Below are 16,189 nucleotides of genomic sequence, written 5' to 3' on the forward strand. Positions count from 1 at the left end.
TGTCCCTATTCAAATGAGGCAACAATTGTCTTCATGCTCTTACTTCCACTGTGTCTGACCTCTAATCCATATTATGGTCCACTGACCACACTATGGATTAAAGCTAATACTTATAAGACAGGCAGTTAAGCCCAGCAGTCTTGATAAAGATCTCAGATGGATGAATGGAGGTGTTTGACTGTGATCTCAAAGTCTGGATGGAACTCGACTACACAAATGAGATTTGGTATACTGAAAGCTTTGTGTAAGTTCAATAAGGAACTTAGTGTAATCACTCCTCCGCCTGCTTCCCAGGTGTTCAGCCATAGTTTTTTCTTACATCACTTCCATTTTCTCATGCTGTCAAACTCAACAATGACTTCATTACTCTAGTCCAATCATTTTCTTGGCCCACCTTCTGTGAGCCAATCACCCTCCGTTCTGTGTACTTGAAATCTCACTGCTCTTCTGTCATTCAGACTCTCATTCGTGCAATCCTGGTCACTCAGAACCCCATCCACCCTTTATCATCTGGGACTTCCTGTCCTAACTCCTATCACAATGCTGGGATTCTGTTCTGCTCTGATGGGTGATCGAAATCTAATCTTCAAATAGCTTATTTGAATTCTGTATCTCAATAAATCATGTTCAATTTTTCCAAATGATCTCTCCTTATTGAAATGCTATTTCTCTCGGATATTGACATTCCCCGCTCTGGATGATGCATGTTCAGAGCTTGATTCTCCAAGTTTGGACCATCTTACATTGCAAGGGGATTTTCAGGAAAGGATCATTAGTCCTCGGATAACAAAATTAGCATGTTCAAATGATTTGTATTTTTCAGTGAAGGCAGAGGCGCAGTTCTCTTTTCATAAATTTCTAACACAATTAAACTTCCATCATCCAGTTTCTTAGCTGCTTATCCGATATGGGATCGCAGGTGAGCTGGCACTAATCCCAGCTGTCACAGAGGTACACAGAGGGCTAACACAGAGGGACACCGAGCATGTCTTTGGACTGTGGGAGGAAACTGACACAGGCACAGGGAAAACAGAAACTCCAGAACGTTCCCAAAACCTTTGTGCTGTGAGGTCACAACCCATGGAAAATCATATCACATACAAATATTACAAATATTTAGACCAAATCTAATACAAAACAATCAAATCACTTTATACATACAGAACTAGTTTGGGTTTATTTATCTCAAAGAAAACACCCAAACATCCAAACAGGTTTGTAGAAAGAAACTTGAATTCTGTCTTTGAACAAAAGGTTGAACTACTTGAATGTTGCATTATGTTCTCATGAGGTTTAACAAATAAAAACATGACTGCATAACTATTATATTTACTTCAGCTTGAACATGTCTTTTAAAAGATCTAAATACCCATAAATATTAGGGTATGTCATATAGAGAGAATCCTCTCTTATCTTTTGCTGAATAATCAAACCATCGGAGACCTGCAGGGCATTAAGCTTTTATCAGCGGCCCGTTCATTATTCAGTTTGCACAGTTTTGTCATCTACTAACTAAAACTGAAGGAATTTAGAAAAAGGGGCTCAGAGTTTTATTGCTCTCTGTAGCAACACTCGGCCATCACAGCTGCTGCTGAATTATTCCAGACCTAAATTAACTTTAGCTGAGATCAAACCAGCTAACACATGTTGCTGTGATATATGTTTTGTGTTTTTTTTACAAATATAAAAGCAGCCTGGATGAGTCAGCAGAACTAAGAACAAGTTTATAAAAAAAAAAAAAAAGATCCAGGCAACAATTATGATTTAACACTTTCACTTGTTTCATTGATAAACATCAACTTGTTCCCTAATTACAAAATGCAAAATCTCTCCACGCTCGAGCAGCGAGTCTGTCTGAAGCCTGCAGCTACACCACACAGCTGTTCCAGCTTTAGCGCACTGTATGCAGTATTGATGATGGACATTTCAGACTGTTAACAACTTGTTAGGCAAATTTGCACAGCCGCTACCTGAGTTTGCTAAAGTCACACAGAAACTGCTGAGGAGTCTTTCTGCGGCTGCTGTGTCCTCTAGCACTCCTTCACCGTGTTAACACAAAGATGTAGAGACAAACTGAGTGTGCATCAGTGTTAGCACAAAAGAACAGGAAGCTCTCAGAGCCGTGGACAGGCTTTTACTCTCCTCCTCCTCATCCAGGGAAATTTGTTATTTTAATGGGTACGTCTGCACCTCAAGATATTTGCTTTGATGTTCACTTTGATGTTGCTTAGACATGTACTATGAACAAAACTATATTAGCATGTGATTAGCATGTGAAACATGCAATAATGAGAATCAGATCTGGCATAACCCAGAGGTCCACTAACCTACACCACATCACAAATCCACCATGTGACCATGCTGACCCCAAACTCAGCATACGATCAGAACACAGAGAATATTATAGCACATTAGATTGTAGAAGAATGAAGCAGATTCCTGCATAAAGAGCTGTGAAGCTCCACAAACCCCAAAACCAGGTCATCGCAGGTTATATTCATCAAAAGCAAGCTTCAGCTAAAATGTGGAAGTCGCAAGGCAAAAGCTCTGGAGCACAATAGAAGAAAAGCCATCCATGTTTAAATAAATTCTAAGAATCAGCAGTGTATTAATCAGGCAAATTTGGAAGAAAAACATACAGTACAATGTATGTACTGTATGTGGCTGATGGTAAAGCTTTTTTCTCCAGAGAGAGAAGAGACTGTCTTGGGATTTTGTTTTTAACTGGCTTCACATCTCTTTTTTTTGCTCAAAGAACACTCTCATGCAGCACTTTGAAGCCATGACAGCGAGCCTTTATCTTCCTCCTTGTAGAAACATACTTTATATCCATCAGGAGCCTGACAGTCTTGTGGAAACAGTTATTTTTCAGTCAGGCTGATTCCAGGCCCGCTGACAGATAGGCAGTGAATGTTGACTGAGGAGAGGGCAACGGTCATTAATCACAGACTGAAGGGAAGAGGGGAAATTATATTCATCACTGGAGAATGCCACTTTTGAGTCATGCTCCCGCTGCGATTAAAAAAAAGCTTCCCTATTGTACAGAGGACTGGAAGCTAGATATTCTAATAGCACAATGGAAGACTGCAGCATGAAAGTAAGTGAGAGACAACAGGGCAACTCGGAGCTGAAAGGAAAGAAAAGTTGAGGGATGGGAAATTTCTGTACATTCGCATTTGGGATCAAGGATGAAAAGGCAGGAAGACAGATCTGTAGGTTCAAAGAGGGAAAACAACACACACACACACACACACACACACCACACACACACACACCACACACACACACGCAGTGTTCACTTTACTGCAACCGGCAAATTATGCACCTAGACAAACACTGTCTCGCTGAAGTGCATGCTGTATTTGCTGCTAACTTAGGAATACGCAGGAAATGCACATATGCCGTCCATCTGTGGCTGACACGCACAAGCAGACATTTACAACTAATTCGCTTGCTCCTTCTGATTGGTCTAAAAACAACACAGCAGCCACACACTTGTTGCCAAGCAACAGCAATGCTCGGCTGATCAGGCGACTCTGAAATGCAGAGCAAGTCAAGAGGCAGAAAACAGCTAGGGGGCGACACCTGAGAGAAGAGGTGGGGGGCAAAGGGAGGAGGGGGCAAGAAAAGAGAGGACATGAAAGGAGAGCGAAGGACAAAGGGAGGATGAAACAGGACAAGAAAGAAGATGACACGAGAGGACATAAATGGAAGGGACACAAAACAAAGGAGAAAAGACTAGAAATGAAAAGAAAAGAGAGAAGGAAACAAAAGAGATGAGAAGACATCAAAAGAGAGAAAAGGGCATGAAAGGAGGAGAGAAGATTAGATGAAAGGAGCTAAGGACATGAAAGCAGGAAAAAGGACAAAAATCAAGGAGAGGGGGAGGCAGGAAAGGAATGGAGAGGAGGACGTGAAAGAGGGGGCATGAAAAGGAGAAAGAAGCGGAAAAACAGATTTGGAAAGGACATAAAAATATGAAAAGAGAGGAGAGGCTCTGGGGCTGTGGCGCTGTCCAAGACATATCAATCATCAGACCACCATCTGAAAGACAGATAGACATGCGCACACACACACAGACACACACACACACAAAGTCACCCTAGAACATCAGAAGGCATCAGCTGAGTGTATGTGGAAGTTGCCTTGAACTCCTTCCCAACACATGTTCAGCACTCACTGAACTGCCTGTTGGGCTTTCGCTTTTACAGGCTCTGCGAGTCCAAGGAAAGATCACAGTCACATTTTAAAAATCCAGCATTACCTGATGATCTACACTCAGTGTGAACTCCAGTCCAGCCAAGAAAGGCCAATACAGTACCTCCTCATCCACCATGCCAACACTACTATTTTATGCCTTGTTACATAAGACATGTCTGAGGGAGTCACAGTCACATGAGAGCGGCCTCATACAACCTTCCTCAGGGGAAGTGTTAAGGTCCACCAAAAAACGTTTTTACATTTGTTCATCCATTTCCATCCACATGTTCTATGTTACATGAAATATTGTTCCTCATAACCAAAGTAACATGTAGCAACACATCAGCCTTCCTCCACTCTGACCAGTATAGGGAAATAAGCTAAATCCTTCCTCTGATGTAAACTTAATTAAACACCTGCTGCTGTGACCAGGCCACAGGCATACTTAGTAAGACAGACTCCTCCTGGCTGCGTCATCCAGATATGTTAACAGCCAGCAAAATTTATTTCATTATTTCTTTACTGGGACCACACACCCCCTTTAAGCAGTCAACCTGAGGGATGTCATGGATTTTTCTCTATTTGGTGGTCACTAAAGAAAAGGCTAGTCTCACTGAAGCTTTTAGAAGTACAGTGACCTGACTGTCTGCTAATGGCACTGGGTGTTTGGGCTCCACAGTGGGTCCCAGTGACAGCCTAGCTGCTTGCTGATAGTGCAGAGAAACACTAATTTAAAAAATGACAAAATCTGAAGACCATGCCTGCTGTGTTGTGTTCACTTGTTCTCCTTGATATCATATCATGTTCTGTAATAAATGTATACTGTATATTCAGTATTTTCAAATTCTTGACCAATTATTTCTGCAATAAACAAGTCATTATGAATTTTTTTTAAAAATGCAGATTTTTGCCACATGCAAAATTTCAGTAAAATCAAATAATCAAATCAAATCAAATCTTAAATGAGAACTTAAACTGGTCCTTCTGCTTATAATGTTGAGTCAGAGAGCAGATTATCTCTGACAGCAGAATAATCCCAGGCTCACGGCATAGTAAACAGTACGCCCTAAATCTGTGTCTTCATGCACACATTCATGCAATCATATTAGCCCTGACAGCTTGACAGGACCAGTAGGAGGATGTAAACACTGTAGGCACTCGGAGTGTGGGAGTTCTCCTGGATCAGTGCTGGAACGTTCGTGCCATGTAGAAGTGATGTGTTTGGTGAGAATTTAGCTTAGGAGCCCTCGTCTCCATCTTTCTAGTGTTCCTGTGTCATCTTTACTCTGATCTGTCCTACAATGATAAACATGCCAAAACACAAGTGAGAGTCTAAATGTGTCAGAGGCAGCCGCGTTCCTCACATAACAAGAATGCTGTGCGGGGCTTTTTCCACGCCCTGTCTACTGCTGATGTTTTGTAGTGAGCCGTGCTGAGCCAGAAATCATGAAACTGAACTGATTGCAATGCATTTTATGAAATTTTAAGATGGAATCGTTCTTTTAGATTTTAGAAATCTTGTGAAATTTATTTATAATGGCGCCAAATCACAACAGTCGCCTCAAGGTGCTTTATATTAAGGTAAAGACCCACAATAATTACAGAGAACCCAACAGTCAAAACGACCCCCGATGAGCAAGTACTTGGAAACAGTGGGAAGGAAAAACTCCCTTTTAACAGGAAGAAACCTCCAGCAGAACCAGGATCAGGGAGGGGCGGTCATCTGCCACGATCGATTGCGGGTGAGGGGAGAGAGACAGGACAGGACAGGACAGGACAGGACAGTGGTTTTAGGCTCTGCAATTTTCAAGCTTCCACTTTATGCAATTTTTTTCTTGCCAGAGGTGACCATATTTGGATGACAGGGTAGGGTGTTTAGCTATAAAATAATGTTAGCAAACTTGGCTAACAAGCTGTATCCATTAATTGTACAGCTTCAACACACATATCTGATAATTTGTGCAAAGTAACAGACTAATTAAATAGACTCACTAAAACTAAAGCACATACTTGTTAGACAGGATGTATAACACAGGAGGCAATATTATTTATCAGATAATTGCATTAATAATTCTCCAAAGGTAGCAACACTTAAATACAGTGGTTAGGTCCAGTTTAGTGAGTTCAGGCTCAGCAGGCAGCGATCATGTGCGGCTAAACAGTGTGCATGCCTATCAAAGTGGCCGTGCCTCTAAAGTCAATCCAAACTAGATCTAAAAACAATCCAAAATCCAAAAAACTTAAGGTAAAAATAAATAAATTAATTCCTCTGTAAATGTCGTTATGAATTTTTACAGTAAAAGCTACAAAACTGTAAGATGCCTACATTGCTTTGGGCATGCTGTAGGTGGAGACTCTTTGTGCTATCCATCATCCACTTCATTAATTGCATATCCATTTTGTGGTATCGAGAGCTGGAACCTTTCCCAGCTGTCATCAGGTGAGAGGCAGGGTACACTCTAAAGGTCCAGCACAAGGCTAACACAGAGAGACAGACAACCATTCAGGCTAACATTCATACCAACAATCAATTAAGAATCACCGATCAACCTAACATGCGTGTCTCTGGACTGCAGTGGGAAGCCCAGGTACCCCGAGTCCCAGAGAACCCCACAGGCATAGGGAGAACATGTAAACTCCACACAGAAATGTCTTGTTGGGAGGCACCATTGCTAACCACTGCAACACTGTGTCACCCTGTCCTGCAACACAATGAAAAGGAAAACAGAGTTTTGATTTTAATTATTGCTCTGAAAAGGTTTGTTTAACCCAAACTCTGATCTAAAGAATTCCTAAATGTCATACAAATAAAGAATTTATTATATTTGCCCAAACCAAAGGGGTATTTAAAGCAAAAGTCACAGAAAGCATAGGAAAGTCTAACATATCAAATGAACAAACTGAATCTAAAACTAAACAAAGTGCAAAAATGATGGCACCAATGGGAAACAATTCTCAAAGCAAGCTGAGAGTCATGTGATGCTGTCAATAAAGGGCCACAGAAAAGAACAGGCTAAACAAAGCACAGGTATCTTATAATTTTAGAGCCTTCATTCAAGCTAATGCACTTTGTTTCGCAATGTAGCTTTTATACATTTCGCTGTGAGACTAGATAGATATTGCTTTCATCACTGCGTGATAAATCATACATATGAGGATGTAAAATAAAGTCAGTCTGTTGGTGTTACATCCCAGCTGTAGCCAGAACATTGTGGGTTGAACACTAACTTTCATTGCCTTAGGTTTTTTATTTAAATGAAGCAACAAGGTTTAAAATCCACTCATCTCATATCTAATTTAAATTCTAAATCCCTGACGGGCAGATCCTAGAACAGTTTCATAAGATTCTGTAGGCGAGATCTCTTAAGGATCCATTTACACAAGACCGTTTTCAGTGGAAACGGTCGTTTTGCTGTTTTTGTTTCAGAAAAGTAGCATCTTCAGACGCTTCAGAAACGATCTCTGCTTACACAGAAATTCAAGACATTGAAAACTCTGCAGGTCCCATTACCCGGCCACAAGCAACCATAGTATGCATGTGCCAGTGAATTCTACCTGTTATATCTTTAACACTTTTATAAATAGTACACAGAACTGCATAGTTTACAGTATATCACAGTACCAGCCAGTATACAGCAGTCAGGATGCTACACATGCAGAAGTATGCACAAATACATAATATTTTTCAAATTGTTGGTCATTTGTAGCTCAAACGACAAAAAGCTAGGGCTGGGCAATTCAGCTTCAGTTTCAAGGAAACAAAGCCGATATTCAGAACCTCTAATCAATGTAATCTCGCCCGTGTTGGTTATTATGTGCTGTCCCCTCGTAATGTCCTCCCAATTTGCATACACCTTTTGTCCTCTGGGGTCAAAAAAGACCCCAAATGGTTTGACTGTTATTTAAAGCATACGTTGTGTTTGTCGATCAATTCTGTGTTACACCTTTAGTCCTACTTCAGTCCAATGCATTACCCCAAATTTTTCCATTTGTTTTGAAATTTAGGGACAATATTTCTTGTTTATATAAAAGTATACCCCATTTTTGAATGAAAATAAAATTGTAAAAAGAATTACTTTGAATTAATATAATTTGGACTATTTGACATATTGCAGACTGGTATTTGGCAGAGTTTAGTGAGGTTGCTTTTTTTAAATCACTTCAATTTTTTTTTAAGGCAGCAAATAATTACACAATAATTACACCTTTTGTCCTCTGGGGTCAAAAAAGACCCCATCGAGTTTGACCGTTTTTAAGGAATATGAAGTGGATACTTCACCCAATTTTAGTAACAAGTTCAGTCAAACACAAACACACAATTTTTTTCTCTATTTTGAAGTTCAAGGCCAGTAAGACCTCATTTTCAAAAACTTTCACCTTTTTATTGACTAAAAATAATTACTCAATCGGTCAATTTTGACCCCATCGAGTTTGACTGTAAATTATCACCAATCTTTGTGTTTCAACTTTTTAGACAACTTTATTCCAACTCGTTAAATGACATATAAAAACGCCAACATTCATTTCCAAAACATTTTATCTTTCAAAACATTTTTTTCAGAAAAAAACTGTCTGAATGGGCCCTAAAGTTGCATGCAAGGCAAGTAGCAATGGTGTGATCTTTGCAGATGTATTTATTGTATTTTTGGCATATTTTTAATGTCTTGAAATCATTCTGGCAGGGCAGAATTGCAACTACTTCTTTTGGATGATTTACCATTGGTCAGAGGTGCTGCAGGGGCAGAGGCACTCCTTCTCAGAATCTCTCTCATCAGTTGATTCTTCCTCTTCATTGTGAGCACAGTTCTGCACTTCTAACATTTTAGATTCTACTCCATCATCATGTTCATTTTTTTTTTTCATTTCATACCCATCTTCCATTTCTGCAGCAGGTGATGTGGGGAATTCTTCAGAGGTAGAGGTAGCATGTGGTCTGTATGTTGGATCTGTCACCTTGTCATTATTTTCCTCCTCTTTAGTTGATTCTTCCTCCCCATTACACTCAGCATTGTCTTCCTGGTCATTCTTTCCCACAAAATTGTTAAAAATTAGGGCACAGGCCTCTGGTGCAGTATAGAGCTTCTTCCTCTGCATGTTGCACAATGTGAAACACCTAAACACCTGTGAGAAAGGCCCTGTTTTATTTCCTTTGTTATGTTTTGCTGCTATAACCATTGTTTGATTTCACACATCAAAGATCTGAGATCAAAGATGTTTCGGAGAACTGTACGGGGCGACAATTTGACCCATTGGACCACTTTGTGCTGTGGGGTTTTTTGACCCCAGAAAAAAAATTCAACAAAACACCCATAATTCAGTCAAATTATGTCAAATTGATTTTAATAACGAAGAGCATAGGATTGAACAACCCCTGTTATTTTCAGGTCATTTGATGAAAAAAAAAACTATTTTGATGGCAAAAGATTTCATTTGGGGTCTAAAGAGACCCCAGGACATTACGAGGGGTAACTCTACTGTAGTCACATTACAAATTTCAGAAACACAGTGACACGTTACTGTACCAAATTCAGTAATAACATTACAGTTCCAATGATTTTGTAACTTTTGTAAATACTTGTGTTACAATGGTTTTTCATTGTCTGCAGGCCGGGTGGACTGAAAAGAGAAAACATGCTTCTTTTTTCCTGCACACTTGCACTGCAATCAGCTGATTTGTTCATGTGCAGGGAGGGGGGGAAATGATAGCAGTCTACAGCTTTTGAGGAGTGGAGATATGGACATTACTTTTATTTTCATTTCATGGAAGGACAAGAACGATGGTGAAATGCAAACTGCATGTAGAACAGAGAGAACTGCTTTATGCTGTTAACACAACAAGCATCTGCGCAGACATGCTAACAAAAAATAACCAAGAACCCACAACGTCTACCTGTACAGTTTTCTACAGTAGAATCACTTTTTTTTAACTTTGCAGCATTGTGTTCATATGTAAACACTGAAAGAAATATCGTGTTCCTCATTAAGATCAGGATATGTGTTGATGCTGAGCTAACGCAGGACAGTAATAAAGCTGCAGCAATTTCCTCCGGTAATAATAAACAACCCGGAGGCATAAAGCTTATGGTTTTCATGTCCAGCAGCAGTCATAATCTGTCACAGTGTCGAGATTTACATGCGGTGGTATTTATTATCCCTTCTTTCTACTAGCAAAAACTCACCCTACAGGCTGTTTTTCCAGGCCTGCATCAGACTCGGTACAGTTACAGTTGAGAATTTTAAAGAAAACATATTTCATTACTAACGATGCAGAACCATTAGAAATGCATTAGGAACGTGAAACTTCCAAGAAAAGATGGAATGGCAAAGGCCCCATTCTGCATGTGGTACAGGTCATCATCAGTCATTTACACTGATTGTTATACATGTATTTTCTGTTATTTGTAAATGTTGATCTACCTTTGAATCATAAGCCTAAATAGCTTCATTACTAGACACTTTAACCCTCACATTAATATCAATAATAGGGGTGTTTAATTGTAAACATAGAATGAAGATGGAAAGGACTGAAAGGGAAAGGTAACAGTCTTTCTTTCACCATCAGTTAATGTTGTAGAATGGTAAAAGCACCCCAGACAGGAAATACAAACTAAATCCTCTAAATCCTGTTAAAACATACATGTCACATGGATATGAACGTGCAAACATTACATTTGATTTACATGCATAAAAACAGCATGCCCCAATCGCGCAGTTTCTATATACAAATATACAGCAGTAAATATTTTAATCAATCACCATATAGAAATTACAAATCCCGGTACCCAAGGTTTCATCAAAACTGAAGCAGCTGCAGAGAAATCTGGGTACAAACATAGATACACATATGCTAAGAGCATTATAGTATGATGATGATGATGATGATGATGATGGCAGAAGACTGGAAACAGTGCATGAAAGCAATAAATGAAAACAAATTCTATAAGTTGCACCCCTCTATATAGTTTTTCCTACCTACTGTATGTACATTATTTTTGTTTTCACACTGTAGCCGCTAATATGAAAAACATACTGCACTGTAGCTTCTCTGCTGCACTCACAAAACTGGGAAACATGAGCATCCATGCTGTTAAAGCTCAGCTTCTCTGTAATGGGACTTTTTCTCTAATGAGTGAGACAACATCCACTTAGAAAGTGTTTTCACTGCAGGGCTCCACAACACAACTCTTCTGCTGAGCTAGTTTCTGTACTCAAAGCATGCTCCACCTTCCTGCTCATTACAAGGCTCCACAGACCACACACAGACAATGGTTTGGTAAACATAAATATTGAATTTTATCAGATCTGAAGCACTGAACGAAGGCAGAGTGGCTGAAGCTAAAGCTATCCAAAGCTCAAAGCCAAACACAGGCCGGCAGCCACAGGATCGAAGCATTTACGAGGAAATTTAGGAAGACGAGTGAAAAAAAACAAAAGTTCAATGTCCTGCTATGTGGTGAATTTATAAACATAATGAGAAATGACATAAGTGCCTGATATTTGTTTTGTTATATAAATCTGTTGCACCTATGTCAGATAATTATTTCTACCTCTTTATTTTCAGTCGTTTAACTGAGAGAAGATCCTGTAACTTACTGCAGTTTGGGGGCAACTGTAAAGTTTAATAACCTTTTATTATGAAAATAAAATTTTGCACTGACAAAAAGGTCATTTTTCTTTTTGTGTGCAGTCACATTTCTTAGAAAGAAAATCAGAATTGGCAACAATCAGGAGGTCACACTGGCCAAGAAATTTGTAACTCATGCATCTTCAGTGTAAAGCATCACATTAAGTTCACAGTACACACTACTATCATTTTAGTCAGCTCTTCCTGTGTCTCAAAAATGGGGTCTTGACGTGCCTACTGATAACTCTACTAACAGTCATTTTTATATATCACTTTTCCTCTGGCTGACTACTCAACACACTGAGCACACATACATTAATGCGGGCCTTTTTCATATTATACAGTACTTTGGTACAGCACTTTTCCTCTCGCACACCACTGTTTTGGATGCTTGTGTGCCATTTTAGTCTTTGTTTGCTCTTCACCTGTGAAGCAGCTTTTGTATTTCTAGCCAGCTGAGTTATTTGGGAAGTGGCTCTAGCTGACTCAAAACCCTGAAAAAGTCTTTAAATATGCTCTTGATTTCATGCATTTTAAATAACTGCAGCTAAACTAAGCCCGAAATATAAAGTCATCATCACCAGTTGATGAGCCATGCAGAAAACATGGATATAAAGAAGAATTATTCATTGTTTTCATGAAAGATTGAGCTGTTAGTGTATTAGAGTACGATATGTTTTGAGAAAAAAAAATAGCATCAGATAATTAATTATAGATACAAAAATTATAGACACAGTCGCACAGATTACCCTCAGCTATGACACAAAAACATCCAGGAGCAGCTCACACACAGCAAATGTTCCAGTGCTGAGCAGGCTGTTTGTAAAACAGTACAGTAGACTAACCTGTAATCCCACATGAATCACATATGTACTTACTCTTGTATAGTCCCAGGCAGTAGGTTATTTAGTTAAGCAGAGAAACACAGTGTTAAGTCCTTTAGTCAGACATCTGCTATTAAGTATCCAGTTTAGTGAAATGGAGAAGTTCCTACTAACCCCCAAACACTTTCTATAGACAGAATCACTCTTCCAAAATCATGTTTGACAGTATTCCTAATATTTCTCTCTGCACATCTTACAAAATTGCTGTATCATAGCTGCATAATATGTGATCATAGTATCCCCTCAATCTAACACCACTAAGCTTTGATATTCATTTCATAACACGTCCCAGAAAATGCTTCAAGGATCAAACTGATCTGCAACACACTCATCAGCACCTGTCCTCTGTTCTTTCTCGTGTATATCAGAAACAGCATTAAGGCATAATAATGCACATCAAAGACATAATCTCTTATTCTGTCTCTATTACCTTGAAAGGTCACATTGATTCCTCAGTTTATAAGGCCAGCACTCAGCAGCAAGTAGTCGGAGATGTAAACAAAGGAAACAGCAGGAAGAAGCTCTTCAACAAGTGGGTCTCACTTTTATTCTCCCTCTGTTCTCTTCTTGCTTCTTAGTATAAACATTTAAATCTCTCGGGAGTTTTTTGGCTGAAGATACACACTCTATCTTTTCCCCTTTATTGGAAGGAGATCAGTTCATTGTCTTGTCCTCTCTCTCCCTCTGCCTCGCTTTCTCACGACTCTCCCTTCCTCCTGCCAACATACACAAACTGACAGCCAGCACACCCTGGGGAATGAGCATTAAGTCCAGCATGTTTATTCAGCGGGGGCAGACTCCGTGATGATTGCCTCTACAAGATCTACGTTTGGTGACATTCTGCTGAGGTACACGAGGAAGCATGCACACAGCAGACATGTGCACAAACACCCACAATCTATCGACCATTTACGTAATCAGAATTTTGGGACTGGCCATGTGCAGCATTTGCAGAACCTAAACCAAAGCTGAGCACCAACTTCACGACTTGTGTGAGCAGCCATCGATCTGAGCGCCACTCAGCTTTAATCACAAGAGAAAAACCTCCCACTCAGGAGATACTTTCGCATCTGAAAAGCTTTAAGGGCCTTCTAGCAAAACGAGCTGCTAATTAGTAAACTTCAGCACTTCGAAGAATTGAGTTTGTTGCTTCTGTGATGGTTTTAAAGCTTTACAAATATGTCAAAGCAGCTGCATCACTTCCTAATGACCCTACATAAAGATTTTTGCAGTGAATGAGGGAGTGCATACACAATCACACACAAGCAGAGGAGTGCTCTCAACGCACTGCAATTTGATAAACCTGTCAAACAAAAACTGGACTTTTTTTTTTTTGATTTTCTGTATTTTAGAACTGGTATTTATTAACACAGATGAAAATGAAAAGTAAAAAAAAAAAAAAAATATTGCATCATTTGCCTATTTTTTTTTTTTATATTTTGCACTAGTTTCATTTCAGCTCAGTGTGGGAGTCTTTCCTGCGTACTGCTGTTATTTCTGGTTTCTCTCTTTCCCTGCTCTCACTGTGAGCACACCTCCTCACCGACAGGTGGTACGTAGAAAACGAAACTGACAGCAGACCAGTGAAGTGAAAGAATAATTATTTAGTTGATGACAATAAATGGTGCAATTAAAGCTCCCCAGGAAGTATTACATCACACATAATGTAGCAAGAGGGAACAAGCAAAGGGCAAAGTGTCCTCATGAAGCTTTTCCTCTATACAAACTCACTGAAACCCATCTTGTGGATAAATCAAAAACACTAGCCAGCATACATAGAATAGCTGTTGGTGTAGCAGCTGTGAAATAACTCTTCCTCCATGCTATGTTAGCTTTCCTGCTAACAACCAGTGCATTGCTGTTAACATATGGCAAATAAGTTTAAATATAATTTAAGTTAATATATTGGCCCACTGTCGCTGGTATGCTTTCTGGGAAAGGTTTGGACTGACATCCTACTACATGGCACATCAGTGATTGTACAAATTAAACAACCCAGCCATTCAATGAATGGCACAGTCATATTTTGGAAGAGATAAAGCTTGAAAATGTAAAATGAAAAGCATTGCCCACCTACAGAAAATTACCTCTAACCTTATCAAAGCTGCAGTAAACCTGTAACAAGTACTTCTCTTACTAAAGACCATTCCATGGGACACAGAGACTCCCAAAGTTGGTTACCGTTACGAAGCTATGATTGGACACTGCCCTCTTGAGATCAGCAGATTTATGCTCAAAGTGATAAAACTGTGACAGCGTGCCCTTCCAGCAGAGTGACAACAAAATCTCAAAGCAGAGTTACACATGTGGATTCCACTTTCTTACCTTTCTCCACAGTGGTGACTCCCATGGACGGCTGACCCAGACTTGCCTTCGTCTCCCATTTGCCGTCATCGGGATGGTACATTTCCACAGAAGCCAGAGGGGTCTGCTGCTGATTCATGCCCCCAAGCACCATCACCTGGCCCCCCAGCACCACAGCTGAGGCCCCTGCCCGTGCTGTAGGCAGTGGAGGCAGTTGGCTCCACGTCTGGCTCTCTACATCCAGAACCTCAACACTGTCCAGAGGCATACCAGTCTCGCTGCAGCCCCCCAGCACATAGATCAGGCCTTCGTGGTAGACAGGCGTGCAGTAGACGCGGCACTGCGACATGGGGGGGAACTGCTCCCAGTACAAAGACTTGACAGGACTCACCGCCATCTCCTGCACAGGCATGTCTCCAGGACCAAGAGAGGGGACGCACCATCACACACACACACACACACACACACACACACCGCGGAAGAGAGGAAGAGAGTGACAAGGAGAGGAAGGAGTAGAGGGCAGAGGAAGGGGGCACGCGAAGGTGGAACACAAGCAGTAGAAACAAGGAGAGTCACAAGCTTGTTTCTGTCTGTCTGAGTGACCACCTGAACCCCTGTGTCCTCACAGGGAGGACATCAGAACGATGGATTGGGGGGTTGGGTTTTTTTTGTTTTTTTTTTTTTTTTTTTTTTTTTTTTCTTTTTTTTTTTTTGTTTTCTTCCCCCTTTCTTTAGGTCCTGAAAGAGTGAATTGAACAAGGAAAAAGAAGAGAGAGGAATGCAAGTCACTCACTCCTCAGCCAGATGCCACGACTCCCTCTCTAGTCAAATGTTTTATTCATCCAGCTGTTGGTGTTTTCGCAGTGAAGCCATCTGTCCTTCAATCCCCTATATTCCTTCCTCTCCAGGCCTCTTTTCTCCTTCACTGCTTCCTCCTGGGTGTTATTTTGGTTAAAGTTTTGGTCTGAGTATACTCCAGGGAAAAAAATGATACTTGAAGAGGCTTTCCAAAGGCCGAATATTTAATCCCACAAAACCTCAAAGTCAAGACTGGAGGATTTTAAAAAGAGAAGAAAAAAAAAGGAGAAGCAGAGAGATGGCACTGGCTCAAAGGCCGGGGGGGGGGTAAGAAAACACTGACCTTCACAGTGTCCTGATAATCCAAGAAAAAGTATTT

General features: G+C 40.3%; 1 protein-coding gene across 1 annotated transcript in view; it reads right to left on the minus strand.

Annotated features, from left to right (window-relative positions):
- Positions 1-15,424, minus strand: part of klhdc8b (kelch domain containing 8B) — a 173,426-nt gene extending 158,002 nt beyond the window's left edge. The window contains exon 1 of the mRNA XM_030734548.1: positions 15,034-15,424. Coding sequence (XP_030590408.1) covers positions 15,034-15,424 — 391 coding nt within the window. The remainder of the gene's footprint in view (positions 1-15,033) is intronic.
- Positions 15,425-16,189: the final 765 nt, after the last annotated feature.

This window comes from Archocentrus centrarchus, chromosome 7 (assembly GCF_007364275.1).
Source record: "Archocentrus centrarchus isolate MPI-CPG fArcCen1 chromosome 7, fArcCen1, whole genome shotgun sequence".
Lineage (NCBI taxonomy): Eukaryota > Metazoa > Chordata > Actinopteri > Cichliformes > Cichlidae > Archocentrus > Archocentrus centrarchus.